General features: G+C 49.0%; 4 protein-coding genes across 4 annotated transcripts; 2 read left to right on the top strand and 2 right to left on the bottom strand.

The window, feature by feature from the left end:
* Positions 1-4,561: 4,561 nt before the first annotated feature.
* On the bottom strand, positions 4,562-6,361 carry SEPMUDRAFT_142360 (cytochrome P450; the record flags this gene model as incomplete). Its single annotated transcript, XM_016902997.1, has 1 exon — positions 4,562-6,361. The coding sequence occupies one exon, from the start codon at positions 6,359-6,361 to the stop codon at positions 4,562-4,564; it is 1,800 nt and encodes a 599-aa protein (XP_016760319.1).
* Positions 6,362-6,449: 88 nt separating this feature from the next.
* Positions 6,450-8,816, bottom strand: SEPMUDRAFT_149934 (chromatin assembly factor 1 subunit C). The gene is made up of 3 exons (XM_016905862.1): positions 8,624-8,816; positions 7,867-8,196; positions 6,450-7,815 (listed from the first exon to the last, which is right to left on the bottom strand). The coding sequence occupies exons 1-3, from the start codon at positions 8,631-8,633 to the stop codon at positions 6,851-6,853; spliced, it is 1,305 nt and encodes a 434-aa protein (XP_016760320.1). The 5' UTR covers positions 8,634-8,816; the 3' UTR covers positions 6,450-6,850.
* A 7,198-nt stretch (positions 8,817-16,014) lies between these two features.
* On the top strand, positions 16,015-16,650 carry SEPMUDRAFT_149937 (uncharacterized protein). Its single transcript, XM_016905863.1, has one exon. The coding sequence runs from the start codon at positions 16,034-16,036 to the stop codon at positions 16,430-16,432; it is 399 nt and encodes a 132-aa protein (XP_016760321.1). The 5' UTR covers positions 16,015-16,033; the 3' UTR covers positions 16,433-16,650.
* A 2,031-nt stretch (positions 16,651-18,681) lies between these two features.
* Positions 18,682-21,034, top strand: SEPMUDRAFT_149938 (uncharacterized protein). The gene has a single exon (XM_016905864.1). The coding sequence runs from the start codon at positions 19,467-19,469 to the stop codon at positions 20,490-20,492; it is 1,026 nt and encodes a 341-aa protein (XP_016760322.1). The 5' UTR covers positions 18,682-19,466; the 3' UTR covers positions 20,493-21,034.
* Positions 21,035-21,431: the final 397 nt, after the last annotated feature.

Genomic DNA, 21,431 nt, shown 5'->3' on the forward strand with positions numbered 1-21,431 from the left:
GTTACAAACTACTCCTACCTTTAATAGCAACGGCTAATTAATAGTATTAGTTGCTAGGCTACCTATCTATAAGGGCTATTAAGTACTTAGAACCTATATCTAAGGGTTACTAGATAATTAAGTTAGAAAAAGAGACTCTAAACAGGGTTAATTATAATACCTGCTTACTAGCTAAGGCTAAAGTAGTAATTTCGAGAAGGAAGGACAAGTATAGAGAGGTACTGCCTAAGGTAGAGAATACTAAGATAGCTATCTGTTTATAGGACCTAATTAATATACCCCCTTCTCTCCCTAGACTAAATAGATTAGTCTTCAAGTTTTATAGCTACTAGTACTATAACTAGGAGGGCTATTATATTAGTAAACCTATAGTAACTAAGCTATAAGCAGTTACTAAGTTTAGAGGATATTTCAAAAGGATAGAAGTGTTATTTAATACTAAAACTATTCTAGTTCGCTCTAATATAGAGGCTACTATTAGGAAGGATACTAGAAAGGCTATCTCTAGGTTAGGTATTACTACTTTGCCTACTACTACTAATACCCCTACTTAGAATAGAGTAAGTAAGGTTACTAGAAGAGAGATTGTTACTAAATCTAGGACTCTTAGGATTAATAGCTATTTACCTAAGAACCTTTAGCTATAGCTTATAGATTCAGTAGTATACCTTCTTAATAGGACCCCTACTGCTAAGCTTAATTAGATAACTCTATTTAAGAAAGTTACAACTAAGAAGCCCTTCCTTAGCTATCTCTACCCGATTGGTTATAAGGCCTTTGCTCTCTATAGAGATATTACTAAGAGAGACAAGATAGAGGAGAGAGCTTATATTAGTTACCTAATTAGGTATACCTCTACTAATATTTTCTGGATTTAGATACCTTTACCCCTAAACAAGGTAATTAGGATAAGAGATATAGTATTTAAGGATAATAAGAGGTATAATCCTCTGGATATTAATAGACAAACCTTAGGAGAACTAGTTCCTACTACTATTTACTAGACTGTAATTAACTCTATCTTAATACCTAAGGAATTATTAACCTCTAAGGGTATAGATAACCCCTTTCTAGCTAACAATATTCCGGTCTTTGCTATCTAACCTTAGAGAGGTAGTAAACAGTAGGGAGGTAAGATACTAGAACAGGAACTATTATACCTAATACTACTAGAAACACCCGCTAGAGATAAAGACAATATAGCTACTAACTAAGTTAGTTAGGCCCCGGGGGCCTTACCGGGTATACCCGCTTCTTTATTACCCTCCGCTTTTTCGGTCTCTTATTAGTACCCTACCTTAGATAGGGAGGTAGAAGAGAGTACTTATTAGTATAGTGTAGACAACTATAGACGATAGATCGACTATAGAACTAGACGGTTAGAAGAGTACCTAGATAAGTTAAGTTATACAGCTACTACGTCCCTCTAAGTCTATACTCTATCTACTCTTAAGGATCCTTACTAAGTAACTAGTTTACTATTACCCCCTACTAATTAGAGAGAGATAGAAAGGTATATCTATTATTAGCAATTCAGACAAGCGGTATTTAATAAAGCTAGAAAGCTTATAGGCAAGAGGATATTTAGGGTATTCTTTGGTTATAAAGGCTATAAGGTACTATTAGTCTAGGTATTTGCTTACAAAACAGACCCCTTAACTAGTAAGATTCTTAGATACAAAGCTAGGCTCTGTATCTGTAGGGATCTTCAATTGCTATTAACCTATAAAACCTATACTACTATACTTAGTTATAAGGTATTTAGGGCTATTACTACCCTAGCCTTTACAAGGAATCTGAAAACTAGGTAATAGGATATAGTAAATACCTTCCTAAATGCTACTATCCTATATATAGTATACTGTTCTATCCTAGAAGGAATAGAGGAGTATAGATTTAGACTAGATGCCTACTTTATCCTTAAGAAGGCTCTCTATAGATTAGCTAAGTTACCTCGCTTATAGTATAACCTGTTTATTATAAGAATAGAAGACTATAGCTTTAAGTTAGTTCCTAGAATTGACTGCCTAATAGTGAATATAGACCTTCGTCTGCTTATAGTTTTCTATATAGATAATATTAGGTTAATTTATAAGAGGGATAGGGAGGATTAAGCTATCTTGTTTAACTAGTACCTGCTTTCTAACTTTAAGGTTACTTAGAAAGACCCTAATTTCTTCCTAGGTATAGAGGTAGAGGAATTACCTAATATCCTAACTCTAAGCTAGACTACCTACTTAACGAAAATTAGTATCAAATTTAGTATTTATAAGAGGGCTCGATTTCCGGATACTCTACTTCCTACTAGACTTATACTAGTACCTACTAGTAATACTACTAGACCTAACTTTATTAAAGGATATTAGATAAAGGTTAGTTTAATTAGTTATACAGCTGTTCTAGCAAGGCCTAATATAGCAAAGGTATATACTACTCTTTCTTAATTTCTGAAGAATCTAAGCTAAGCTTATATAGAAGCTGCTAATTACCTAATTGCCTACCTCTATAGTACTAAGGATATAAAGCTATACTTCTATAGAGAAAAGCCTAAGATAGATTATAGAACTGTATATAGATACCTTATTTAGTAATAACCTAGATAGGAAGAGTTTATAGGGATTCTTAATAATAATATATAGTAGTACTATTAATTAGTAAGTAACTAAGCAGAAGACAGTTATTAAATCAACTGCAGAGGCAGAGTTGTTAGTACTCTTATTAATTGCTAGTAATAGATACTAGTAGACTCGACTTTTCTCGGAATTTAACAAGGTATTTCCTCTAGGAAATAAGGAACCTATTAAGGATAGAACTAAGGTTTTCTGTAATAACTAACGTATAGTAGATATCGCTAATTACAAGTATAGCTCTCTTAATACGGCTTTGAGATATATAGATATCTATTAGCACTAGGTAAGGTAGGAAACTATAGTAGGACAATTAACCGTAGAATAGATTAGGACTACTAAGCAACGAGCTAATAGCTTTATAAAGAACCTCCTAAAGGGATTATTCTAGTTATTCCGGACGAGCCTAGGGCTTAGGTAGGTAAGGATATAGATATAGTTAATTATTAGATTAAGATAGACGGTTACTATATCTGTTTTTTCAGCTTTCCTTATATAATTAAGCTAAGGGAGGTATATTTGGATAGAAGGATATAGGTACTCTAACATTATATAATATAAGTTATATAAGATAACAGGGGCCACTGATTCCTTAGTATATATATATAGAGTTAGGGATACCTACCCCCCTCTTTTCTCTTCTTAAGAGGTCAGACCTCGGACCTTAATTAATCCACTTATTGATTAGTATTCTATCAATCTTCTTAATTGGGCACTAGTGTGGTGTATGGTTCCAACATTCATCAAACCCTAGACTTCGACAACGTGTCCATGTTGGTTACACACATCCGGCGATACGTATTCCCAAGGTATCGACCATACTAGCGAGCTCTATCGATGTCGACAGGAAGCTTCTCATACGATACTGCGCTGTCGTGACTCCATGCTCAAAGTTTGGTAGAGAGAGGGGGTTCTATTCCACGTAGGACCTGGTCTTCGGGAGGTCCGGAGACCTTCTTCCAATGCCATGAGGACATCGAGCTGACAACAACTACTGGGTGTCACGAAGTTGCTTCCATCTCCTCCGGCCAGCTAGGTATTATGCCTTTGCATGCGACTGATCGTGTTGGTGCTGATGTAAAAGGACATAGGTTTGGGAACAGGGTGCGGTCCAACTCGGTCGACCAACGACATATATGTTGAGTATCGAAGGACTCTTTGCCTTCACATCTCTTCAACAAACACCTCTTCAACAACAACCTCTCCAACAACCACCTCTCCAACCAACATCTCTTCAACCAACATCTCTTCAACCAACATCTCTCCAAAAGTTCCCCCCAGGCTCAACACACCGCCAACATGCGTTTCACCCACATCATCATCCTCGCTCTGATCGAACTCGCTATAGCTACGCCAACAGCAATTCCGCCTCGGCATCAACGAAAATTTGTTTGTTGCTCAGAGTGTATTCTCGGAGTGAGTGGAATTTGAATAGAAAACCAACTCCCCTCCTACTAACTAATCGACTAACCTATAATTTTCTTTTCCTATCTAGTGCGCCGGTCCTTGCATTCCAAAGGTATAGCCCTGACATACCTACGAACCCTTCTCAGCGTTGAACTATACTAATGGTATTATATGTAGTGTTAAATGTGGCATCGATACGACTTACGGCCTCCGACCGGATAGGGAGAAGTTTTTGGATGAGGAGAAGCTGTTGGATGGGAAGAAGATGTCGGATAAGGAGAAGCTACCAGATACGTAGAATCCGTCAGATGGGAAGAAGTTGTCCGATGGGGAGAAGCTGTCGGATAGGGGGAAGCTGCGTTGAATTTCGACTGAATTACTGTCGGCGCAAACAACATGGCCACTGAAGCTTTACTCATTCAACATGACATGACATACATACGGTCCTTCAATGAATTGCCCAAATATCAGAGGTGGATCACGCGAACCATATTGAACCCCCCCCCCCCCTTTTTTTCCTTTTCTACCTACCGCTTGACCACCGCAAGTTTGATCCCTTCCCCTTTTTTCTGATCATACACATTCGGCAACTGCAACGTCAAAATCGCAATACTATCCTCAATACTCTGATCCAATCTCTTCTCCACCTCCCTCCTATTTTCCACCTCTCCATTCGCGCTCTTACACATCGCCACCGCCTCAATCCGATGTCTCCGTAACAACATCAAAAAAATACTCGTAAATTCCACCTGCGCCATCTTCATACCCGGACAAATTCGTGGACCAGATGACCATGGGCTGAATGTTCCCCGAGGAGGTTGAAAGAGTCCTCCGTCGGCGTTGATCCAGCGGGAAGGTCGGAAAACGGTTTCATCATCGACCTCGTTTGATGTTTCTCCGTCTTTGAGGTTCAAGTTTCGCCAGACGTCGGGATCACGACCTAAACCGATATTGTTGATATACACGGTTGCGTTTGCCGGTATCCAAAATGTCCCTCTGGAAGTCGTGATGGTCTGCTCCACTTTGGTCTGTTTCGCCATGTGGATAGCTGGCGGGAAGAGTCTCAAGGTCTCGAGCATGGTGGCCAACGTGCGTGTCGCTTTGGGGATAATGGAAGCGTAATCCATTTCGGCAATACTCATCTCTGCTGGGATGATGGCATCGATTTCTTCCGAAATCCATTCTTGCCATTGAGGGTATCGTGCGAGGAGGACGAGAGCATAGCTTAAGGCATTCGCATTGGTGTCGAATCCTGCGGCGGTGAAGATGAACAGGTTGCCCATCATCTCCTCGTCACTCAGCGTTCGAACGCCATCTTTGGTTTCGCTTTCCGACGCTCGAAGCAATTGGCTCATGATATTACTCCTCGTCTTCCCTTCGAGTGCACTCTTCTTGTTCTCCCTCTCTAGCAGTGCCTTGGTGTGAATAGGGAATTCCTCAATCGCGTATCCCACGGATCTGAGAAATTTCCCACCAGGTAAGAAAGTAGGATAATAACTCAAAAACCACTTGGGCAGAACGAGCGGTCCCGCCACCGCATCAATCACCGCATTCACAGCTTGAATATAAGTCATTCGGAACCCCGGCTCGGGACTACTATTCTTCTCATCCTTCCACTCCACACTCTCTCCCATGCCCGCCGAACTCAACACATTGATCGTAATCTTCTTCATCCCATCAAACAACCTCTCCGTCTCACATCGACTTTCATCTCCCCCTCCTCCTCCTCCTCCTCCACACCCATCCAAAAGAAACACCTCCTCCAACAACCCCTCGACCTGCCTCAAACTCTCCTCAAAAACTCTCTTGGAAATTCTCTCCGTAATGCTGCTCGCCACCACCTTTCTCTGCCTCGCCCACGCCTCCCCATCACTCGTCAACACATTCGGCCCGAACCGACTCATGAACACTTTGATCAAGTCATGCTGGATAAATCCCGTCTTGGAACGTTGGCTAGATAAAATTTCCCACGCAATCTCGGGATCGCGTGTCGAAATCTCAAAATATCCCATGCTGACGAGGACGTACGTTTTGTCGTTTCCCTGAGGCGCGGCATATTGTGTGAAGGGTCGGAGTTTTTCCGTGAATTCAAAGGCATACACCGTGAGTGAGAGACGTTCCCATATCCAGGTGGGGAGGTGCTTTTTGAGAAACGGACGTGAAGGGACGCTAGCGAGCATCCAGAAGAGATGGTTTTGGTCCCATGGGACGCAGACATAGGGGAGATTGGATTTTCGGGCGTGGACGTAGTTAAGGATGAATGTATATACGAAGGTTGAGGCATAAAGGCCAAAGAGTGCGAGCGCAATCACGACGTAAGAAGACATTATTTGTTGTGCGCGACGTGTACAATTGTCAAGATAGAACTGCGATGGGCAGCATCATCAGTGCAGAGACGATGGCAGAAATGTAGCGTGAAGCAAAGGTGAGGTTGGAATTGACGGACAAGGGTAAGCATATTTGGTTTGCGAGGGCATATCCCAGCGACGCGAGGCTTGCGTCGTAAGCGACATGGCCCGCGTCGAAATCCTGCCAATCATATCGTTCAATTCAAGTCCGCTGCTCAGTAGTACTCGTTAATCTCGCTTTTGCTCTATGCTCCGAGCAGTGTCGTTATTGTAGCCTATACTAGGCTCCTAGTCACTGCGAGGATGAATATTTGCTGGGCTGTAGGCGCTGGTCTTCGTCATCCCAATTCAACCTATCTGCTGTGAGAAGTTGTTCCATAGGCTCCAGTGGGGGCGAAGAAGGGCTTGCATGAGTTCGCCTTCAGATGCTCATTGCATAGTATCCCCAGAGGAAGAGCGGGTAGATCTCTAGTCTTCCACCTCCCTACGTTGCACCCCAGGCGACATGACCTCGACCAGATGACGACTTGGCCTCCAGCACTGGATCAGATTATCTTCACCAGTGGAGCAAATGACCCACGGGTCGTTGCGATTCCATGAGAAATCCGAAATTCTGTTTGTGTGACCTCCATGCATAAAAAGCATCTCCGGTGGGCCGTCCTCAGCGTCTTCAGGGGTTTGCTCAGCACCTCCCTTGGAAAGATCCCAGAATATGATGCGACGGTCATTTGAGCTCGATGCCAGAATACCAGAATCATGGGGATGCCAGTCAACCTTGGTGATGACGTCCTTGTGGCCCTCAAGACTGTGGATCTTGCCATGCTCGGGAAACCGCAGGTCGAAGATACCAATCGACTTGTCTGCGGATCCGGTGGCGAAGAGCTTATCGTGCTTGGGGTGGAATGACAGAGAGTTGATGGCATCCGTGTGTGCGTTCTTGAACTGCACGGCAGGCTTGCTGTCGGACTTGGATCGGTTGTCCATCAAGCACATGGTGAGATCGTCGGACACAGATCCCCAGAGGTTCTTGCCGTGCATCGGATGGTACTGCACGTCATTGACGACCGCCGAGTGATGTGTGAAGGTGCGGGCAGGCGCAATAGAGATGTTATCCCGTGAGAAGTCCCGCGACAGATTCCAAAGTCTGACAGTCTTGTCTTCGCTACCAGAAATGAGTTCGCCCTCTGTGAAAGGATTCCATTCGACGGCGAAGCCTTCCCCAGTGTGTCCTTTGAGTATAGCTTGGGGCTTGACGATGCCACTTGGCACAGAGGAGTGCTTCGTGCGGTCCCAGATGTAGAGGTTCTTGTCAGGCGCCCATGTGGCGATGACGTTCGGGTTCTGTGGTTGATACCGGGCCTTGTTAACCTCGCCAGGGTGATTGATTCGCTGGACGACCGAGAACACGATGGGCTCCTTTGCAGCACCATGACCTGCGGGTGTCAGCACTTCATATGTCCCGGATGGGAGTTCATACTACACACCTCCCAGTTCTTCACTCGCGGGATTATAGTCTGCCATGGACATGGCGGGAGGCTCGGGCAGATTGATGTGGGCGATCTGCAGGTAGTTGTCCTTGGAGCCGTCCGTATGAGTACCTAAGATCATCCTGTGTTGTCGCGAGGTCTTGCCCGGCTCCTGTTTGACGTCGGGCAGCCATTGCGTGGTAAGGGTAGGCCAGTCCAGGGCTCGACTATATAGGATGTCGTACAGGAACACGCTATTCTTCTTCCATATTTTGTACTCTTCGTTGATGACCTTGTTCTGCACAATTTCCGCGTCCTCGGAAGACAGATTCCCCGTCATGGCGGAGTCTGCAGAATAGTAAGTACTGTCCTTTCCACGCATGGTGGAGGTGGAGGTGGGTATGGTGCTGAAGGCGGGAATGACGGGTTTGGGTGGAGGAGCAACAGCGACGACCGGGGCTGCTTCTTCTTCGACCCGTTTCTTCTCGTTGTCGTGGTCGGCGTCGCCCTCCGCCTCCTCCTGCCCCTCCTCCTCCGCCGCCGCCGCCGCCTGTTGCTCCTCTTCCTCCTCCTCCTCCTCCTCCTCCTGCGGTTCTCTCTGCTCTTCGGGATCGACGACAGTGCCGCATTCGGAGACAATGTCGGGATTCCTGAAGATGGAATCACCCGACACGGGGACGCCTTGTAGTTCAGAGAGCAGACGTGGCTTGCGCCGCTTGGGGGCGGGCTTGGAGGCCTTTTTGGGGCTGGACATGACGCTGGACGAGTAGCTTACCTGGTTCCATGCAGAAGAGGATGGGAAGACAGGTCCGCGAACAGGTGCAGGTGTAGGTGCAAATGCCTGCAGGCGTGGTCTGTGTTCGCTCGCGGCGGCAGCGTCAAGTGGAGCAACCTCGGTTTAGCACGGGCCGAATTGGGCGGTGGTGAATACGGTGGCGTGGCGAGGATGGCTGAGAGGGAGGACGATGATGTGATGTGAGATGAAAAGTGGTGGAAGCTCTCAAACTGCGAGAGTTTCTCGACATGGGAACTGACGCTCGGAACGCGCGAGAGGCACCGCGAACAGAACGCGTCGGGTGCTGTGCTGGCCTGGGCGGCGGCGGCGGCGGCCTGTCCCATGATCCCATGCGGAAGAAGTGTGGGGCGGAGACGGGTACTGCCGCAATGCATCGATGACCTGACTGTTGCTTTGCTCTTGCGCTTGAACTTCCTCTCTCTTCAAGACACTCTGTGTGTGAACGTCGCGCAGCCCCTTCACCTCCCTTCACCTCCCTTCACCTCCCCTCCCTGCCCCTCCCTTCCTCCCCCCTGATCACCGCCCACTCACCTCGTCGTCACTCACCGCCGACGCCTCGGACGGTCGCCTTACAGCTCGCCTGGAGAGACAGCAGCCGCCACCATGGGTGCGACCCAATCCGGCCTTCGAGCTTGCGCAAAACCTCACTAACTGTCTCCAGGTGTCCCCAAGTTCTTCCGCTGGCTCTCAGAGCGATATCCCTCCATATCACAGCTCATTGCCGAAAACCGCATTCCCGAATTCGACAATCTCTACCTCGACATGAACGGAATCATCCACAACTGCACCCACGATAACAATGCCTCCGCCACCAAGGCCCGCCTCTCCGAAGATGAGATGTTCATCAAAATATTCAACTACATCGAGTTTCTGTTTGGCAAGATCAAGCCGCAGAAGATGTTCTTCATGGCCATTGATGGCTGCGCGCCTCGAGCCAAGATGAACCAACAGCGCTCGCGTCGTTTCAGATCGGCTCTGGATGCCGAGAATGCGCGCAATAAGGCAGTTGCCGAAGGGCAGGAGCTTCCAAAGGAGGATCCTTTCGACTCGAATTGTATCACGCCAGGTACCGTGTTCATGGAGCGCTTAACGCGCCAGCTGAAGTACTTCATTGCGAAAAAGGTCAGCGAGGATATTGAGTGGCAAGGATGTGAGATCGTCTTGTCTGGCCACGAAGTGCCTGGAGAGGGCGAACATAAGATCATGGAATACATTCGTCAGGCGAAGAGTCAGGCTGACTATGATCCCAACGTACGGCATTGTTTGTATGGTTTGGATGCTGATCTGATCATGTTGGGTCTGCTTTCGCACGACCCGCACTTTTGCTTGCTTCGTGAGGAGGTCACTTTTGGCCGAGCGAGCAAGGTGAAGAGCCAGGAGCTTGAGCACCAGAATTTCTTTCTCTTGCATTTGTGCATAGTTCGCGAATACCTGGAGCTGGAATTCCAGGAAATGAAAGAACCGGGCGCACTCGGGACAGTACCGTTCGACCTGGAACGCATAATTGACGACTTCATTCTCATGGCCTTCTTCGTCGGCAACGATTTCCTGCCCCACTTGCCGCATCTGCACATCAACGAGGGAGCGCTGGCGCTGATGTTTAACGTTTACAAGAAGATATTACCGGAGGCAGGTGGCTACATCAATAATGGAGGTGAAATAGACTTGAAGCGGTTGTCGCTTTTGATTACAGAGCTGAGCCAGATCGAGTATCGCCACTTCGAGCATGAAAATGCAGATGCAAGCTGGCTGAAGGACAAGAGCATACAGAAAGAGGACGTCATGGCCAAGAAGCAAAAGAAGGGCGCGGTTGCAACAATGACATCGAGCCAGAAAGAGTTGTACACTACTGTCAAGAAGTACGTGAATAGCAGGCATGGATCGGGAGAGCATGAACCATTGAACTTCCCGCCGACTTTGAAGGCGGCCGATCGTGCATTCCTCGATCAACTGGCGCAGAGTCTGCGTCTCGAGAGCAGCAACATTGTTGGAGACGACGGGAACCGCCACATGCAGCTCAACTTTCCCGCCCGCCCAGAGATGGACGAGGAGGATGAAGAAGACGAAGAGGCGCAGAATGCGCTGCTGCGCATTTTCAAACAGTACGACAAGGCGAAGGTTGAAGATCTTTCACCGACGGACGTTCAGCTGAGAGCGCAAGAGAAGTACGACAAGAAGTTTGCAGAGTGGAAGGACAATTACTACACCACCAAGTTCGAGTGGGGCGTGAGCAATGACGAAGAGATGCGCAAGCTCACGGAGAACTATGTTCAGGGTCTGCAGTGGGTACTGTACTACTATTACCGCGGCGTAGCGTCGTGGGGATGGTATTACCAGTATCACTACTCGCCGATGATCAGTGATGTTGTGAAGGGAATGGGCGCAGACATGAACTTCACGCTTGGTCAACCATTTCGACCATTTCAACAGCTCATGGGCGTCTTGCCGGACCGTAGCAAGCAGTTGGTGCCGCCGGTCTACTGGGACCTCATGACGAGCCCGCAATCTCCGGTCATCGACTTCTACCCCCGCGACTTTGTGCTCGACATGAATGGGAAAAAGATGGAGTGGGAAGCCGTCGTCAAGATTCCTTTCATCGATGAGCAGCGTCTTCTACAAGCAATGGCGCCGAAAGACGCCCAGCTGGCAGAGGACGAGCGGCGACGCAACGAGTTTGGAGTGAGCTTGAAGTACACGTATTCGTCAGAGGTGGACTACACCTTCCCTAGCAGTTTGCCTGGCGTCTTTCCAGATCTCGAACACTGTCACGTGGTCGAGAACATCTACGAGCTCCCTGTAATGGATGGACTCGAGTACTATCACGGCCTGATGGAAGGCGCGAAGCTTGGTGCTGCATCGCTGGCAGGATTTCCCAGTATGCGCACATTGCCGCATACCGGCCAGCTTGGCTTTGCGGGCGTCTCTGTCTTCCAGCAAGACAGTAGAAACGAGAGCATGGTCATCACGCTCACCGAAGGTGAAGCAGTTGGCACCATCACACATGCAAAGCAACGACTTGGCAAAGCTGTACACGTGGGCTACCCCTTCCTGCACGAAGGTAAGGTGATCAGCGTGACCGATGAGTTGTTCACATACCGGCTCCAGGATCCCAGTCAGCCAGCGGTCGAACAGAACATTGTGCAGCAGCCACACGAAGGCAGGGGAATCGAAGACTTCAAGAAGAAAGCCGATCGCATCGAGAAGCACTACAATAAGCGTCTGGGAACGATCATTGGAACAGTGGAGAGCTTGGTGCAGATCAACCCACTGGTCGGTCTGCACAAGACTGAGCTTGGTGCTACCGTCAAGGAGTACGCCCCACTTCAGGGATTCGAGGTAGACTATGCGACACAGACTATTGTCGACAAGGTCATTAGCGAGGACCAGCGTTTCCTGGAGAAGGAAGCTGTACCGATTCAAGAAGAGTTCCCACCAGGCACTCGGGCTTTCTTCCTTGGAGACATGGCTTATGGTCGGCCGTTGCAGGTCACCGGCCATGCCCCCGATCCAAAAGGTGGTCAGGACAGAGCCACTGTATGGGTCTCCTCGCTTAAGAAGCGAGAGCAAGAGTTTGGGGTTGAAATCGTACATCAGGCGGAGAGGAAGAATCCTTACAGCCCATCCTACCACGTTGCGCGCCAATTGCAGCTGCACCCTTTGGTGCTGTCGAAGCTCACATCAGCCTTCAACGTAAATTCGTCTGGTCTGAGGCTCAATTTGGGACTCAATCTCAAATTTGAGGCCAAGAAACAGAAGGTGCTGGGCTACAGTCGCAAGTCCGAGAATGGTTGGGAGTACTCTCCCAAGGCCATTGATCTCATCAAACAGTACATGATCAAGTTTCCCGAGTTCGTGGCTCGCATCGCAGCCAACCCAACTGGTGATGGTTGGGAGGACACTGCATTCTACCCGGATCCACAAGAGGCTAAAGCCAAGATGAAGGAGATTGGTCAATGGCTCAAGAGTGTGGAGACGAAGGGTTTCGAACGCGTACCTCTGGAAGCGGAGCAGCTCGACGGCGATACTGTCGCTGCCATTGAGCATGCTGCCGATGCGAATGAGGCTGCCATCAAGACTGCCATAGAAGGCACTCAGATGGGCGGCGTTCCGCGTCATGCGCTGCTCAAGCCTGCCGACGCGGATCAGCGCACTCAACATCAGAAGTTCCGTCTTGGTCACCGCGTCGTATATGTGCTCGATTCTGGTCGAGTGCCAATCGCTATGAGGGGTACCGTCGTGGGCAAGACGCGGACTACTAGAAATACTCTGCTGGATATTGTCTTTGACTCTACTTTCATGAGCGGCACCACACTCAACGGACGTTGCTCACCATTCCGCGGCAGCACTGTCCCATCTGAGGCGGTGCTGAACTTGACTGAGCGTCAAGTCGTGGCTATGTCACAGGCCGCCAAATCACGTGTTCAGACGCAGCTGCCCATGCAGCCGCTGCGGGGTGCCTATGCCAGCAATGCCACAAGCTACGGGTTGCCAGGCGGACCTCAGCTCGTGGCAGCACACGCTCCAGCACCTCTTCGTGGTGGATGGAATCAAGCAGTTCGTGGCCAGCCAACAAACGGGCAGCCCTCGCGAGGAGGCGGACGCGGTGGCCGGGGCCGTGGCGTCGGCGAACAGACACAGCTCCCACACCACTTTCAAGGTCGTGGTCGTGGCGGTGGTCTGAATGGCAGCACACCTACCTTCACTCCTCGCGGAGGACAGAACGGAACTCCTCGAGGTGGCCGCGGAAGCAACAGAGGCGGATACACGATCGTGGACAACACCGATCCTAGCGAAGGCGTCGTGCAAAACAATACGAAGTTTCGGCCTCAGAGCTACAACAACGTTCCACCGCCGGCGAATCTGAGTGATCGTGGTAGCGGCGGTGGTCGTGGTCGAGGCCGAGGCGGCAGAGGGCGTGGTCGTGGTAATCGGGGAGGGCAAGGTGAGGTCACTGCCACCAGCTGAGCAGGGATCTGATGATGCCTTGCGATATACATGTAACAAAAGGAGCACCACATGAGTACAGCAGAGTCTGGCCTGATGTGGTCTCACAGGACATGCATCTCTGTACGGGAGGATGTTATGAGAAAGCCTACCGATGACCTTTTTCCTTTTCCTATCGGTCCGTGAAAGCTGGTGTGCATGTCAGAGAGAGAGAGAGATGAAAGTCTTTCTGTGGGGACATATGTTCCCCATTTGCACCCATGCCAGTTTCTGGACCGATAAAGGAAGGAGGTCATTTTTCGTGCGAGAGCAGAGTGTTGCCAGATGTGGCCTCTGTAGTCTGTAGTTTGTTCTTCTTAGTTACATGTACTGTATTGTAGCTAAGGTAGGTAGAATAAGAGAGAGAGAGAGAGAGACTGCTGACTCACTCGCCTTGTGGTGAATATTGTTTCCCTCTCCCACGTACATTTCATCAGTAAAAGGTAAGGTAACTACCTAACTACGTGTAGGTAAGGTAGGTAGATGGGTGACTGTGAGTCCATCTGGTGTACCTGAACCTGGTATCTTGTGAGGGCAAGAATACCTAATTGCATCATCATCATCATCATCATCATCATCATCATCATCATCATCAAGGGACGTCCTCTTGAAACCACTACCTTACCTATGTACCTTACATACATTACCTGTACCCTTCCAATTAGGCAGAAAGACAGGCATGAATGAATCAAATGATATCACTCATCTCTCTAGATGACCTGTTCCTGTTCCTGTTTCTCATCTCTAGGTAGTAAGGTATCTAAGGTACTGTCTCCACGATACACGATAATGATGATGATGATGATGATGATGATGATGATGATGATGATGATGATGATAACGACGATGATGATGACGACGATGATGATGATAACGACGACGACGATGAACGATGACGATGACGATGATGATGATGAACGATAAGTGAACTTTCTTCCATTAAGAAGAGGGAAGAGGGGGGTGTCCTCGATCGATGTATCGATCACATTCATCATTTAATCCATCTATCGATCAGATTCAGATTCAGATTCAGGGCAGCTGATTAAGGTAGGTAGAACTGTATGCAACTGGCACGTGTTGGAATCCTATCGTTACTGTATGCAGGTTCAGGTTCAGGTTCAAGTTTGTAATGCAGGTTGATGCAGGTTCAATTTTATGGTATGTTTTACAAAAAGGGAAAAAAAGAGGAAAAAAAGGGTATAAGTATCGAGTACCTCCTTATGGTAGAGATGAAACCCTTGGTAGAGTCTCGAATTTTCTTTTTTCTGGTTTTTGTGCGCTCAAAAGCTCTCTTTTGTGGATCATGGTAGGGACATATATGCTTTAGCTTGGGCAGGTAGGCAGTAGGTGGAAGTTCACTGAGCATAGGAGGTAAGAAAGGTAGGTAAGTACTAGTGTGACTGACTGATTCACATCTGTAGGAGGTAGCAGCTGGTCTGTTGCATCTCTCTGGTAGACTAGGCTTGACTAGACTAGTGTAGAGGGACGACGGGAGGAACGAAGACGAATAGATAGAGGAGGAGGAGGTTGTTTCTGCAGTTATGAGGAGCTTCGAGGAGCTTTCGAGGAGGATTTCTAGTAGCGTCTCAGATGTTCTCGTGCGTGTCTTATACCTTAGGTACCTAAGTTTGTGGTTTCAGTTTGCAGCAGAGAAGGTTTTGTTTTTCTAGTACAAATCTTGAAACTGGTACGGATGAGACTATTCGGATTATGCCATGTGTGATGATGTATCAAAGCAAAGAAGCATCTAGACTCGAGGAGACTACTCCGAGAAGGAATTTTTCAAGGTCACGGGTATGTATGTTCTGAACAAACTTCTGATATACCTATGTTTGATAGGCTTATTCATCAGCCCACCGCCTGACGTGTCGTTGTGCGTGCAGTAGGTAGGTAAGTAAGTTTGATCCGCCCGAGAGGCTTGCAGAAGCGCCCGAAGTTTTTGGGGGTTTTTGTCGCAACGTTACCTCCTACCTTGACGATATGTGTGTGTGAGAGAGAGGGGGTGAGGTGAGAGGGAGGGTGAGGGGAAAGGGAAGGGAAGGGAAGGGAAGGAAAGGGAAGGAAAGGGCTGGATGTTGTGCATTGCGGCTATGCAACGAGGTTTACGAGTGCAGAAGTGGTCGATGCATGGCAGAAGAGGATGATGCATGAAGAAAAGGATGATGAGATGCATGTTGCAGGTGGTGGTGAATAATCAGGTGACTTCATGTTCTATTCACGGCTCAAGTGGAGGATCTGACACGACACGGCGAGTCGGCACGAGACGAGCCCGTTTGTTTCGCTTACTACTCTCATCATCGCCTCTGCTTTTCCCTCTTTCGGTCTCTCTCTCTCCATCTCTCTCTCTCTGTCTCTTATTCTCTCGCCAGTCCACTCCAGTCCCTATACGACCTCCCATCCGACAAAATGTCATCATCAACGTGCAGCTTATCAATCAATCAATCCATCCATCCATCCATTCATCCATTCCATCAAGACCTCATATGGTTTATTCGGAGAATTCATCCAAGAGGACTCCCCAAGATGCCGCTGCATTATGACGGAGGCGAAACGTGCTTGCAGATGGGGACAAGATTAAAAAAAAGGAAAATTAGGAAGAAAAAAGGGCTGATGAAGGAAGAGGAAGATACCTTAGTGACCGGTAGAAGTGATGTGAATGTGCCGAAGCGAGTGAAACCTGTCCCCTTTTTTTGTCTGTCTGTGTGTGTAACGTGTTGCACATGGTTGCAGTGGTGGCAGTGGGTGGGCCCCACGTGCGACCGGTTGACCGACCAGTCTTTTCGTGCTCGAGGTGTTTTTGATTGACGGGTGGAGAAGGATTTGCGTGGCGGGTGTTATCTTCCGGTGGCAGTTGTCACTTGTCGTACTACATGAAGGAGTTTATCATCATCATCATCAAAGAGTGAAATCATCATATCGGTCGACACTGGCAGCATTGAGCAATAGTAGGTAGTAACCACCTATGCTGCAATAAGGCACCTAGGTACATGTATAATGTACACAACTAATAGGATATAGTACGCACAATTGGATACCTGGTAAGTATGCAGATAGCAAAGACCACCAGATAGCGGGCAAATAATCGGAGAAAATGGTAACCCCACGATAACGTGAGACTAGTGCCATTTCTAGATCTCGCCCTCTCTCTGTCTCTGTCTCTGAGACTCTCTCGCTCATCGCTCGGCAAATGGGAACAATGCTGGCCCGCGTGTGAAGGATTCCGCACCCGGTGTACCTACAGTAGTACATGTAGTAGAGGACAGGGAGGAGTGCCACTGGTATGTACAGTAGGTACCTTACTGTAGGTACCTGAACGAATGATTGGTGTAAGAAGAGCTGCGACTGCGCGTTGGTTTGACTGTTCCTCGTATTAACCACCTGTTTTTTCATCATACACACGTTGGAGTTCCAGAACCCTTTATTGTCAACAGGTCGACAATGGCCGTTGTTTTTTAATCATCAGGCAGACAAGCAGGCAGCATTGCAGGCGCCAAAAAAAGACAGCACCGGCGACAAACTGCTACAGCTCCTTAGTTCTATAAGGTAATCTATCTTTACCTATACATACAGTCATACAGTCATAGAGTACAGGAGGTATACTGCCATTCTGAGCTGGAACGCCGTTGTTTTCGCGTTGCGATAACCGGGGCCCGGGGGGCTACCTCCTAGGCGGCGACGGCGACGACTCCTGATTGGGGCTTCGTTCGTTTGGCAGCCTTTACAGGGTGTGAAAGGGCAGCGTGGTGACACACTTTTCACTGGAAGTTCGCCATTACGTTGCCGACGTGCATCGGTGTATGCAGGCTTTGCAGGGCAGTAGATCCATAGGACGTCCTTTGCTGGCTTGCTTCTCCTTCTAGTGCATAAGGTACCAACTTGTAGTCACTGTACCTCTTTACCTCCTAGGAGGGGGTACGTGCCTGGTCCTGGTGCTCTAGTGAGTCTACTGAAGTCTAGGAGGTACTCTACTACTGAGTCTACTCTACACTTTCCAGGGGCCTCCCTCCCCCCCACCGGCGGCCGGCCTGCTCTGCTTCACCTTTTGCACGCACGCGCGAGACGTGCACGATCCATTATCCCCCCTCCCCCCTCCACATCCGCGATTCCATTATATGTGTGTGTGTCATGTATACAGTAAGGTACTCGTATACAGTATGCAATACATATAAGAGTGATTTAATATGCAAATTGTTCGAACTTCGCATTATTGTTGCCTAGTGTCTACTTTGTTACTGAACCTACAGACCTACTGTACCAACGGTCGACCTGATGCGTATGAGGTATGTAGGTAGGAGGTACGATAATTGCCCGGACTGTGATGCGCGCGCGCGCCTCTGGAGGGCCAGCCCGTTCTTGACTCTTGCGACACTGAGACACTGAGACATACACACTCACTCACTCACTCACTCACTCTCACACACACTGTGGGCGGGGCCAGAGTGTCGTCGACGCCTCGTGCTGCCCCTCTCTCCCCATGGTGTTGTACTAGTTGGTCGACAACCACCGGTCAGGCTGCGCCACAGAAAAAAAGAAAGAAAGATAGCCAACTTTGTGGAAGGGCGGCGGCAGTGGGAGAGGGAGTGTGTGTGTGAGAGGGAGTGGGAGTGGGCGTGTTTGACAGGATAACGGCACGGTAAAACCTTTCTCGGCGCCGTTGCTCTATTCGCGGCGCCACTTGGGGTGCGCTAACGTTTGAGCCGAAGTCACCGTAGTGGTGGTGGACGTGCAGCCATTCGGTGATGGAGCTGCGATAGTTTGGCCGGCTCGTGGAGAAGTGTGTGCAAGTGTCTGTGTGTGTGTGTCTCCATAGCCTTGTGAGGTATGCAGCTTGCAGCTTCAGGGACATGAGAGGTGTCGGGTAGGGACCGTAGTCAGTGTACCTCCTAGTAGGAGGAGGGAGGTGCATGTAACTGTAGTGGTCGAGTAGGTATACCTGATACTAGTCGTCGGTAGTGTGAGAGCGTATCTCATAAGGCGGGTGCCTGCATCTTTCTTGTACTCTCACACACACACCCGACTCTGGCTGTCGCTACTTACCTTACTCTCTCTCTCTCTCTCTCTCTCTCCCTCTCTCTCTCCCAGTCTCTCCCACTTCGCTGGACGATATACCCTCACCCGTTCACTCACCCGGCACTCACTGGGCACTCACTCATCCACTCACCCACTCAACTCGCTCCCCTCACTCCTACTGACAGTCCGCCAAAAACTGAAGTCCATTCCTTCGATTCCCGCTAGGGTGGCATCATCACTGGCATTGGCATTGGCATTGGCATTGGCATTGGCGTCTCTCCATCCATCCCATACCTGACCTTAGTACATAACGGCTTGGTGACACCGACGCCTATCGCATTCCCGGGGCACGTGGCACCGTCTCGCACGACGCGTCTCATCGGGTCAGAGGTACCGATTACTATATCCTGCGTCGGACCTGCAATTCCTTCACATTTCCCCGACACACTTGTCTGTTGCCTGCCGCCGTTTGCACGTGTCAGTCAATTTGCAGTCAATATACACTTTGCTTCTGGTCGGGGCTGAGACCCAACACGAAACAGCCGACACCATTTATTACCTGACCTGCCTGCCTGCCTGCCTTATTCACCCACTTCCGCTGCCGGCTCTCGACCAGCGTTGATCCCAGCACACTCCCTGCTATCACATCACTTGCACTGCAACCCGCACTGTCCTGGATATAGTGCCCTGCGGCGTCATTCTCGCCTGTTGCCTGCCCTGTACCCCCCCGGAAAGGCCTCTCGGGAAACTTTAAGACGAGACACCTCTCGCTGCTGCACCAACACCTCCGGCACCCCATCGAGAGCCCTCTTGCTCGCAGTAACACACAATGCCTCCTCCGACTGAAGACAGTATGAGGTCGATGGACGATTTCCTCATCAATCCCACCATTCTGGACCACGACTCCCACCAGCACTTGGGCATGTCTTTGCCCAACCCCGACTTGATGCGAACGCAGCAGGACATGGGCAAGGCCAGGCCTGCTGCCACCAAGTCGGATTCCGTCACCCTTCCTACCATCGACGAATCCGCCTTCCAGCCCTGGCTGACCTACACCTCCGACGAAGAGGTCGTCTCACCGATGGATGCCGATCGCACCAACCAATCTTCACGCAACGCGAGCTTTTCCAGTGACTACTCCATGCCGGATTTGCTGGAAGACGAGGATGCCCATCTGGAGAAGCACTGCGGCCAAGCGCAAACAGTGGTGATTCAGTTGGCAGGGAGAGCGAAAATGGTCTCCATGCCCAAGATTCAAGTTGTCGACGTTCCGAGACGAAGCATGTGCGTGTCCACGCCCATGGAGGGGAGACGGCCCTCGATTGTGATTCCCCCACGCAGACGCTCCATCGGTATGGCAACGAGAGCGCGATGGAGCCAGGACTCGCACACTTCATCCAGTAGCCGCCACTCTGCCTCCTCGGCGACTTCCCACTCGCCCACATCGACAGCTCCCAGCTCACTCTTCGACGACTTTGAGGATGAGCCCAAAACGAAGCACAAGAGGAACTCCTCCCGACACGTCGACCTCGTGCAAGCCGCACGAACCTTCTCCGAGACGCCTACTTCACCTATGCAACCTCGACGCTCATCCACATGCAGCGAATACGCTCCCTCTATTCGAAAGAGGAGCAAGTTTGGCTCTGCGTTCGCCTTGCATCGGATTGGTAAGACCTTTGCCCGAAGGGACTCGATGATCGCAGACGGCATGGAAAGCCTGAAGGAGCCGGAACCCATCCGTACCACACATGGAGTACCACAACCGAAGCGGTACTCCAGTGGTCGGCCGAAACTCATTGCCCGAGGTGCCAACGAGCGTGCACCCACGATTACATTACCGCCGTTCCAGGAATAGTAACACGTCCCACGGAACTGATGGCGGATGAGCCGGGGGGCACATGGTTTCCCATTACGGCAAGCCCACTGAGATCACTGCTACGAAGTTGTGTTTGTTGTTTTTATTTTTTTATTTTTTATTTTTGCTGCTGACATGCATAGCGATGGGGAGGGGAATACGCCTCAAAGGCGGGGAGTTGGGGGTGTGGGAGATTGTTCTTATGTGATGCAAGATACCATGTCGGGACGACACACGGCGCATTGTGGAGATGAGGGTTTTCTGACGAATATGCTATGATATGTCCGAGACGAAAATGACATGCTACGCTCGCTGACGAAGGACGGGAAAGGAGGGAGAGAGCCTTGGTGGGGAGCACAAGGCAGAGAGGTTTTTATTGTTTTTTCAAAGAATGGAAAGATGAAATTGCGGTATTCTGAGTCAGTGCTACATATGTAACTACCTACCTACCTACCCACCTTGACCTTTGAGAGGAGAAAGGAAAAAAGGCAGCAAGCAGCATCTTTACATGCATTCAATAGAATGATGATGAAATTCCTACCTCTTTTTGCCAAGTCGGAATCACAAGCCTTTCTTTTCTTAAGGCCGGTTGTCCCTAAGCACTAAAGTTGCTACTTTTCAGACAATTGAATACTACTACTACTACCTAACCTACTACAACACGCGAAAGAGAGATAACATCATCATAACAAACCTTCTTCTCTCTTTCTCTCTTTCTCTCTTTCTCTCTTTCTCTCTTTCTCTCTCTCTCTCTCTCTCCTTCCTCCTTGCTCCTAATTCCTAGGATAGAGTAGCTTAAGGTAGGGAGGTAAAAGTAAGGTCAGGTATTGTATATATCTTTTGTATACCTTATTGCTTGAACCTCTTACAAGGCTCCCCCTTATCCTTACCTTTTACCCTTAGCTACCTTACACTTACAGGCTTACACTCACAGGTACT

This window comes from Sphaerulina musiva (genome assembly GCF_000320565.1).
Source record: "Sphaerulina musiva SO2202 unplaced genomic scaffold SEPMUscaffold_6, whole genome shotgun sequence".
Classification (NCBI taxonomy): domain Eukaryota; kingdom Fungi; phylum Ascomycota; class Dothideomycetes; order Mycosphaerellales; family Mycosphaerellaceae; genus Sphaerulina; species Sphaerulina musiva.